This window comes from Lontra canadensis, unplaced genomic scaffold, assembly GCF_010015895.1.
Source record: "Lontra canadensis isolate GAN:19392208 unplaced genomic scaffold, GSC_riverotter_1.0 scaffold29, whole genome shotgun sequence".
In the NCBI taxonomy this organism is placed as follows: domain Eukaryota; kingdom Metazoa; phylum Chordata; class Mammalia; order Carnivora; family Mustelidae; genus Lontra; species Lontra canadensis.
This window is the reverse complement of record NW_022631023.1, coordinates 113,786-123,837: the sequence shown is the minus strand read 5'-3', so window position 1 is coordinate 123,837 and position 10,052 is coordinate 113,786. Positions and strand designations below refer to the sequence as shown.

The 10,052-nt window shown below is 58.9% G+C and overlaps 1 protein-coding gene across 1 annotated transcript; it reads right to left on the bottom strand.

Moving 5' to 3' along the window:
- Nucleotides 1-2,423: 2,423 nt before the first annotated feature.
- Nucleotides 2,424-7,911, bottom strand: S100B (S100 calcium binding protein B). The gene is made up of 3 exons (XM_032865534.1): nt 7,892-7,911; nt 5,331-5,514; nt 2,424-2,750 (listed from the first exon to the last, which is right to left on the bottom strand). Exons 2-3 carry the CDS (start codon nt 5,466-5,468, stop codon nt 2,610-2,612), a joined length of 279 nt encoding a protein of 92 aa, XP_032721425.1. The 5' UTR covers nt 5,469-5,514; nt 7,892-7,911; the 3' UTR covers nt 2,424-2,609.
- Nucleotides 7,912-10,052: the final 2,141 nt, after the last annotated feature.

Here is a 10,052-nt window from a genome sequence, read left to right as displayed (position 1 = left end):
GGTCGTCAGACCTGCTGCCGTCTGTGTGGGGACCCTAAGTGGCCGTTCACAGCACCAGACCCGGCCTGTGGGGCCAGACGGGTCCCACCGAGCAGAGGTCAGAGGAGGACGATGGGCCCCTTACAAGCAGGAAGCCCCCAGGATCTCTGCAGGCGGCCCTGCTTCCCTCTTTGGGGTAAAAGAGCACCCCTGGGTGCGGGATCCGGGGGCACACTCCGCGGCTGCCCTGGCAGCCTTCCGGGGGCCAGTCCACCGCAGCTGGTTCCTGTCTGGTCCGGAAGCCAGGGGGACAGCCCGGAGCTGAGTCCCCTTGCGCTGCTTGGATGGCAGCCGGCAAGGGAGCTGCAGGCCGGGACTCGGTCCGCCGCTGGCCGTGCGGGGGGCGCTGTCCTCTGCTGCCCAACGGAGAGCGGGACGCAGCCCAGAGCAGGCTTCCCTACTCCTCCCTGTCACTCCCTTAGAGGATGGAGGCCCCAGCCGGCCCGCCTCCCACACTGGGTCACCCTCCCACACCGGGTCACCCTCCCGTGCTCCCCCTCAACTCCTCTCCACCCCTTCCCCGCCCCCTCCCCACCCCACGCCAGAGGACCAGGGCGGCTGCAGTCCCTCCTCCAGTGGACCGCAGCCCCAACCCCGCCACAGCCGCCCCTCCCTCTGCGGCAGCCTCCGGACCCGCCTGTGGTCTTGTCACACCTCCTGCGTCCCTGATGGCTCTTCCTCGGCCCTTCCCAGACGAACCCATTTGGCGGCTGTACTTTACCGGCTGTTTTATTTTCAAGGTCGACATCTTTCAAGGCTCTCTGAGGCCAGGACGGTGGGACACGCAGGTGCCACTGGGCGTGCGGGGAGCAAACCTGCCAGAGCCTGAAGGAGCCTCCCGGAGGCTGCAGTGGGCCGTGGGCCGTGGGCTGTGGGCACGCCGGTGGTGGGGGGGTGGTCCCTGGAGAGGGTCCCTGGGTGCCGGTCTCAGTCCCCAGCTCCACACGCCCACACAGCTGCATGCGTCTCGGACTCTCCCCAGCCACCCGGTCCCTGGGGCCACGTGACACGCCCCCTCCCCAGGGGTCAGGCTGATCAGGCCCCGGGAGGCCTCCTGGGGCCAAGCCGGCTGGAAGTCTGTGGCAGGAGCCCGTGGCCAGTGGCTGTCCCACCTGGTGCAGCCCAGCCCTCAGCTGCCTTCCTCACCCCCCACCGCCCCTGCCTCACCCCCTTCCTCACCCCAGCTCTTTCCACCCCCTTTCTCATCCTGACCCCTCCTCCCACCACCTTTTCTCACCCCACCCCCTTCCCATACCTCCCCACCCCTCTTCCTCACCCCTTCCCCCTCCTCACTCCCAGCTCCTCCCACCCCCTTCCCCGCCCCCTTCTCTCGCCCCCCCTGCTCTGGGCCCCTCCTTACCGCTCCCGAACCCTGCCCCATCTATGCTTGTCCCTTCACACCCCAGCCCTGCTCACCACGCCCCCATCCCAGTGTCCCCTGCCCTGTGCACCTGCCCCGGCTTCAGGGAAGGCGCAGGAGCAGCATGAGGAGGCCAGGCTGTCTCTCTGCTCCTCCTTCCAGGCTGGCGGGCATTTCATTTCTGTTTTCTGTCTCAAGGCTACGAGAACTGTCACGGCCTGTCACGGCATTCTTTTTATTTAATGCGAACACAAGCAACCACCCGCTTACGAATTTCCAAGTCTGTGCACTTAAAAGAAGCAGCAGCAGAAGGGGGTAGATAAGGTTCATGGGACTTTTCTGGGAAGTGACTGTTAGTATTTATAAGTTGATGATGTGAATTACTTGAAACTGATTTATTTGAATTCGTGGATACCCAAGCACACAGCTCAGCTTTCCGCGTCCACCGACGTTGCCAACCGCCGTGGGCAGGCCCAGCCTCAGCACACACGCGGGAGGGCCAGGGCCCTTCCCAGACCGGAGAGGAGGCCGCGGGAAGGGGGCCTGTCTGCAGAGAGGCGCGTCGTCCCCGCCACACAGCCCGCGGGGCAGCAGGTGGGAGCCGCGCAGGGAGTCCCGCAGAGAGTGGAATTCTGATCCTCAGTCCCGGCTAGAACCAAAGTGTCAGTACTTAACGGTTCGTGAGACACAGGCTTCCTGCAGCTCTGTGAGCGGTGTGTGCTCAGGACCCACAGCTCCCCCGTGGGGAAGGGGACCAGCCTGTGGCCGCACTGTCTGGGGAGCAGGTGGCACGTCAGACCCCCTCACGCCCTGAGGGTTCATTTGCACGGAGGGTAAACCAATTTAAGGGCAAAGCTTTGTCTTTCTGACTCCAGGAAGCACACATGCCCAGAGCATTCCTGGGGTCAGCGTGGCAGTCCTGGGTTGGGGCTCTCCACAGCCATGACAGTGGCCGAGCACGCGCTCCCCAGAACGATGATGGCCCGGGTCCCACGCCCCCATCAGCGGACGCATGTGCCGAGCAGAGCAGAAAGAACGATGGGGCCAGAGTCAGCCCTGGGAAGAGGTTGTCAACTGCTCGTTGACAAAGCAAGTCAAGCTTCCTAATTAGCTACAGCGCAGCGGGAAAGCTCCGTTCCTACTAGCTGCGAGCCCCGCTCTCTGCTTCCTGCGTGACCCTCGTCCCTGTCACAGCAACTGCTCTGCCGGCTCACTCGTGCTCAAAGAACTCGTGGCAGGCGGTGGTAACCATGGCAACGAAGGCCATAAATTCCTGGAAGTCACATTCGCCGTCTCCATCACTGTCCAGAGTTTCCATGACTTTGTCCACGACCTCCTGCTCCTTGACTTCCTACAACATAGAAGAGAAGCTGCCCAGCTTGTTTTTAGTTGAAGTTTAGGGCCATCGAGACACGACTCATGATTAATCGTTGGCTGGCTTTCGTAATTTGTGCCGCAAGTAAGTTAAGATAGAAAATGCCCTGAAATACCAGAAAGGTCTTTTGTGTGATGGGGAGACTCTTGGCTGGGCAGAATCTCTGGGGGTCCGAGCATCGGTTCCACCCATAGGTCCAGGGGGACCCAGGCTGCTCGACAAAGACGAAATGGAACAACAGAGTGTGAACACCTGCCTCTCGCTCTCACTGTGCCTAAAACCAGAAACACCCGGAGAGGGGATGCAGTCCAGACGCCGCAACGCATTGTGAGCAAACATCTTGAAAGAAAACATGAACTTTTGGTTCCCCTAAGTGTTTCACTGCTTCTGGGAGTGGAAGTCCTTAGAATGAAAGTTTTCAGTGGGTTTTCATGTTTCAAAAGTGGGTTTTGGGGGGCACCTGGGTGGCTCAGTGGGTTAAGCATCTGCCTTCAGCTCAGGTCATGATCTCATGGTCTTGGGATCGAGTCCCATATCAGGCTCCCTGCTCAATGGGAAGCCTGCTTCTCCCCTCTCTCTCTGCCTGCCTCTCTGCCTACTTGTGATCTCTGTCAGAAAAAAAACCCCAAAAAACCTACAAAAGTGCGGTTTTTTCCCGGAGTGACTCTTGGGAACAGACCCTAAATTTGTGAAGTCCTGTGTTCTTTCTGCCCCTCGAGTTGCTTTCTGGGTGTCAGGGAACTTTCCTGCCGGCTCTGCTGACTGTCACTGCTGCTGAGCGAACGGGGTTCCAGGTCCCGGGGGGCAGACACAGGGCAGGGCTTTAGGCGCGGTGGGAAGAATGTGGCACCAAACTTGCATGGACAGCCTACGTGCAGGCTGCTGGGAATCGTCAGCTGCCGGGCCAGAGAGCTTGGCCCGAAGCAGTCGGGGGCACGTCCACAAGCTGCCTCGAAGAGAGCATATGTGCGGGACAGATTCCAGCGGGGCCTGGGTGGGACCTGGAGACATCTGCTAAGATGGACGGGAGGGATGCTGTTTCTGTTACATCATAGACACCCCCAAACCGAAATTACCCCAATAAAACAGGTCAGCTAATGTTGATCCCTTGATCCACTTACATGAATCATTTGTCTTTTATAAATTGTGCCTCCCACAATTTATAAATGCTAAGCTTTCTCTGTTTTAAAATCAACAATTTGCGATGAGTGATTATTTTATATAATTTATATTATTTTGTAATAAATTTGTCATCACTAATTACTGATAATTGCTTGTTGAGCTGTCACTATAGGTTCAGTGCTTGACAAACACTGTCTCCTTTCACCCTAGAACCACCCTCGTCTACAGAAGCAACTGGGAGTTCGGGGCGTCAGGTTAGAAGGTGGGATGGGCGGGGAACCGAGCGCACAGGCGGACAGCGGCTCGTGAACCCGAATGCCTGAGAAAACCCCAGAGTCAGCCCCAGAGATGCCCACCCCCCCAGCCTGCTGGTGCGTCCTGGGGTTCGCAGCGATGGCGTGTTTTGGTCAGGGTGCAGACAGGAGCACCCCAGGCGGCCCTGCAGACGGCGGGCTCAGGAGGGCGGCTCCACTGCCCCGGCCGTGGGGCCACACTGGGTGTCCTGGCACCGTTCCCGGTATTAGTGCTTGGCCAGACCCTGGCGCCCTGGTTTGTTGTCTGGCCGTTTCCTATGTGTGGCCTGGGTTCTGGGCACTAAGGGAAGGTCAGCGACCAGCTGGACTGCAGTCCGTGGCCTCAAGGGCACCGGACGGGGCGCGGTGCCGACAAAGGCTGATCTGAGGGCAGTGGAGACGGGGGCGGCTGCGGCCGTCCACGCACCAGGCCGGGTGTCCCAGAAGCGGGGGCCGTGTCCTCGGGCCCGCGTCTCCCCGCGGTGAACACAGGACCCCTCAGAGACCGCTCGCTGAGTGAATGGCGTCTGGAGGCTCCCGGGGGCACGGACCGTGAGCTAACGCGCGCACAGCCCTCCCAGACCAGAGCGCCCTTCTAACCTTTCTCCTGTGTGCACTGTGGCCCGAGTACGTCATGAGGAACTTCCATCCCACCCCACTCTCATCACTGCTGTAGACCCTCCCATTTGTCAGGAGAGTCAGCATTATCTGCACCCTGTGCTTTGGCCTTTGAGACAGCAGTTTCTCCTGGCTGCTCCCACTATACACAAAACGTGAAAATGAGAACGGGGGCATCTGAGCTCGCCTCTAAAATGGGGGTTCACTGGGGGGCCTGGGTTGTTCAGTGGGTTAAGCCTGAGCCTTTGGCTCAGGCCATGGTCTCAGGGTTCTGGGATTGAGTCCCGCATCGGGCTCTCTGCTTGGCAGGATCCTGTTTCCCCCCTCTCTCTCTGCCTACTTGTGATCTCTGTCTGTCAAATAAATGAATAAAATCTTAAAAAAAATAAAATGGGTGTTCAGTTGCACGAACACGTGTGGACAACACCAGAATCACCTTTAGGCAGCCCAGAAGAGAAAACGCACAGTGGTTTTATGAGTGGACGGAGAACGGATAAACTGGATTTTAAAAAGCGAGACTCACCTCTAAAAAGTGGGGGAGCTCACCGTTGATGAGCTCCTTGAGTTCGGATTTCTTCAGCTTGTGCTTGTCACCCTCCCTTCCGGAGTACTGATGGAAGACATCGATGAGGGCCACCATGGCCTTCTCCAGCTCAGACATCCTGGGGTCCACAAAGGAAAGATGCCTCTGGTGCTTTCTGCCTTGTTTGTACACAGAACAGTTAACGCGTTAGCTCTACAGAATTCTGCCCAGAGGAGGGGGCCAGACCGGCCTCGGCTCATCCCCCCTTCTGGCAGGGAGCCGCTGTCCCAGTTCTCCCACCGCAGCGAGATCCACTCCCGCCCGCCCCTCCCTTCTTCGTCCCTGCAGCCGCATCATCCGAAGTTCCCACGTGCCCCGGCTTCCGCCCGGGTTTGGCCCATGGGGGACTTCAGCGGGAAGACAGGGGCGGTGCCGTGAGCGGGTCTGGGGGCCGATTCCTGCTTCCTCCCCTGTAGGCCACGCTCTGCCCTAAACGGGCTCCAAGATGAAGGGACAGAGAGCAGGGGAGCAAAGCGCTGACCGCCAGACAGTAGAATGGACTCGAACAAAGTACGGTGACCAGGAAGAAAAGGAGCCTGCAGAAATCAACGGTGCTCCTGTGAGCCACCAGTAAACAACTAGCGAACAGAGGGGAAAAATCCTGTTGGTAAATTCACAAAGCAGCACATGCATATTCAGAATAAGTTTAGCAAGAAAAGTGCAGGTCCTTCTTCAAGATTCTAAGGCTCGTAAAATGCAGGAACCTGCTTTCCTTTGAAATAATATGTAAACAACTCATGTTAAATACAATCCTTAAGGGATTCTTTTTTGATGGGTGTGAGCAACACGACCGGAAACCGCTGGAAATCGGACGAGAAACAAATACGGCAGAAATGCCACAGATATTCTTAAACGAAGACCAGCATCTCAGTGACAGATCGAAGACGGCCCACCAGAGACAACAAGGTACCACAGGCCGTGGGGCCGGGCTGGTCCGGAGGCAGGACCGACAAAGCAGCAGGAGGCTGAGCCCGCCAGGCCCCTTGTGGTCTCCGCAGCCTCCAGCGCACCCGGCGGGGCCCCAGAGTCACTCAGCTTCCTGCTGTCCCCTCCGCCGGACCTCAGACCGCGGCCTGAAAACGGGAAATATCTGTTTCATCCTGGGACTTGAGAACGTTTTACAAAGGACCGCCTGTCAGTTGTTCCACAAAACTGAGGCAGCCAGAGACGTCCACCGACCTCTGGCCTTGAGTTCCCATCAGTGAAGGGTCCTCGCACTGTCTCAGCTGAAAGTAGTTACAAAACTACATCTCATTGTTGAAAAATCACCCCCATGTTGGATACATCACTTGTTTCTAAACAATATATTGGAGGAAATATTTAACACTTTATTTATTTCTGATTTTTTTTTACTTCTGATTTCTCAGAGGAGAAAGCATTGTGGATTTTTGTCTTGACCTGACCTCTGCTACAGTCACCTTACTAATAAGCAGTATCCTTTGCTTTGCTCTTAAATCCCTAAAAATCTGATTTATCACACATGGATGGAACAAGTCAGATGGATTAAAATCTTTAACGTTAAAAAAAAATCTTTAACGTTTCATTCGTTCTTATCCTTTGCACTCAGGTTTTCAATTATTGATTTTGTTTTTTGGAAACAAAACAAAAAAACCCAAGAAACATTTGCATTATTCTGATATTTCTCAAAGTCTGTGATCATTTGGGGAAGGAGAGGCTGACTTATTTTTCCATAAAGTATGACTAGTGGGATTTTTTTTTTAAAGGAAAAGCATAAAACATATATTCCATGTTCGAAAGCGCCATATAATGTGACTTCATAACCACACTGAAATTAATTAAAACGTTTTTCCTTTTAAATTCTTCCCTGCTTTAAAGCTTATCTTTTAAGAGAAACGGAATCAAACATCTGTATTTCCTTTCTGCTTAGTTCTCTGAACGTTACTCCTGGGCCAGTCAGCCTCTTAGTCCTACCTTAATCTCTCTGCGTGGAAAGCAAGAGGCTTCTGGGCTCTAAGTGCCCAAGGACGCATCCCTGGGTCGTGGGAAGGGGCCCTACCTCCCTGAGAAGTCTTAACCCTGAAGAAAGTTAAACCCACCAAACCCCCAGTTTCTCTGACCCAGTTTGTCACCTCCCCTCCAAGCCCTCCCAGCTGTCCTGTGACTTCTGTGTGGTCCAGGCCCCGGGCCTGGCGGCAAACCCTGGGCCCGGACAGGAGCTGCGGGAGAGAAAATGCTCGTCTTTGGGGTGGGGCTGGCCGAGCTCAGGCTGCCGTCAGTCACCCGGGGGGGCCTGAAACCCCCGAGACTTGGGGAAGGGGCGTCATTCGTCAGCCCTCCCGAGGCCACGTCCCAGTGGGCTCCGAGCGGGGACTGCAGCCCACTGGGGTCTGAAGTCCCGCTGGGTCAGCCGGGGTCTCGTCCACAAGGCGGAACGGGAGCCGCACCAGCTGGCCTCAGGGGCCTGGAGAGTCGCCACCTCGTTCCCAGCCCTCCTTCCTGCCCCCCAAAGAAAAGAGCAGGTTGTCCCCGAGGGTCCTCACGTCAGTGGCTGCGGGCTGCTCCGTGTCCCTCCGGGCTGTGCTCCCGAGTGGCCAGGCGGCCGCGGGGCGGCCTCTTATCCCTTCCCCGCCCGGCCCGGCGGGTGCTGCACTGCGGGGCCCGCAGCCAAGGGGGAGGCCCGGGAGGGGGGTGCAGCTGGGGGCGGCGGGCGGCCAGGCCTGCACACAGGGCCGCATTGAGCCCGCGGCCACCCGGGGCCTGGCTCGGGAGCCAAGCCTGCACTCCGGCCAAGGAAGAGAGTCCTGGGGGGCAGGAAGCCGGGCGTCAGCTTTCTGGGCTGCTTTAATTATACATGAAGATCGATAGGGCTATGAAGGCGAGGCCGGGGTGGGGAGAGGACAGAGCCCCGGTCCCTGATGCAAACAAAGCAAATGCTCGGCCAAGACCGCAGCGCTTCCAAGTACAGGCTGAGCAGGGGCCTGGGGGCCGCGGGCTGCTTTCCGGGGGGGCCTCGGCACTGCCCCGTGTGCGGCCCCCAGCCCGTCCCTGCCCGGCCTCCCTCACCGCCCCCTGAACGGCCACCCCCGCGAGGCGCACACCCGCCCCCCGGCCCGCCCCCCGCACTGGGCCCGTCTCCTGATTCAGGTTCGCAGAGGCCACGGTCGCATCCTACAGGAGCCGCGTGTGGACACCGCTGTCCTGTCACCATCTGCTTTACCAGGAACTTCTTGACTCTTTGACACGTAGAAGTGTGTCCTGGACACAATGCTGGGCCGTGAGCCTTGGGGCTTGAGTTGTCCCCGCCCGGCCCCCAGCCTGTGCCCACACCTGCCTGCGTGGAATCTGAGTGGCCTGGGCTGGGCCTGCGTCCTCAGCTGCCCACGGGCTGCTGGAGGGCCCCGTGCTGTGTGCGCCCCGGGCAGCAGGGCTTGCCCGCGTCCAAGGAAGGAGCGACTGGGCCCCGGGGCCGTGCGCCCTGCGCTAGGGGTGGCCGGCCCTGTGCTCGCTCCGCAGTGCCTATGCCACAGCCGCTCCCGCAGGGGGACGAGGAGTGTGGAATCTGGCCATCCGGCTGCCGGTCGCTGAGCACGGCGCCTGCCCTCGGGTTGCCCGCAGCACGGCCTCCCGCCACAGCCGAGGGCACTGGTGCGCCCACCCCGTGCCAGGCTCTGTGGGAGCAGAGAGTGGGGAGAGGGTGCTGGGCTCCGCGGCCGAGAGGGGAACGGTCACCTGGAAGAGGGGGACTTTCAAGCCTGGGGCCCCCGCGCTTCCTCGATGTTCCCAGCCCCCAGCCGCGAGGGGTCTGGGGCCCAAAGCGCCTCCGTGGCCTTCGCACTCATAGCTCACGCCGGCTCCCTCTCCAGAGTGCCTGGTTAGGGTCTCCTCTCGTCACCCTGGACCCCTGGGCTAGTCCTGCGTGACCGTCACATCCACGCCCCGCCCGCAGCTCCGGTCCCCAGGAGCGGCTCACCCCGGCGCAGCGAGAACCACGTTCTCCAGTAGACCACGTAGCCTACGAGTGGCCCCACGCGTGGCTGCTTTTGGAACAGGCTCCTTACTTTCGGGGGCGGGGATGGGATTTCAAAGTAGCAGAGGGAGCTCCAGGCGTCAGCAGGCCTGGGTTCACGGAGATCTTTGGCCGCGGATGGCAGCCTGCTCGAGCCGGCCTTCACCCGAGCCGTAGCACAAACTCCAGGTCTGGGAACCCAAATCTGACTGGAACCACCACAGTGAGGGATCGCAGCCTCTCTCCCAAGTTCCCAGATCTACGTTGGGTCAAAACTCGAGTCTCGCGATGGAGGACAAGGCCCTAGACGGCCACCAGTACCATCAGGAAACTTCCTTCAGGCTGTCCCCAAGGCACCTGCAGCTGCTTGCTGATGTGCGCACAGAGTGGAAAAGAGGATCTGGAAGGAAATTCTTGCATCTCTCCAGGGGTAATTAGATATGGGCTCTGCGTTGGCGTTAACTCCTGGGGCCACAAAACGGCACCGTGGCCCCCCACTCCTATGTGGTGTTCGGGTGACAGAGTTTTCACCCGACCGGCTCCCCGTGGGCCCGCTGGCGCAGGGACTCTCTGGGTCCTCATTTCTTTAGCTCCTGAATGTGTACTCGGAACAGACACACTCAGTGGCTGGCAGAGCCTTCCCAGGCTCCCTCACGCACGAGCGCAGGATCAGTAAGACAGAAGAACGGGGCGGG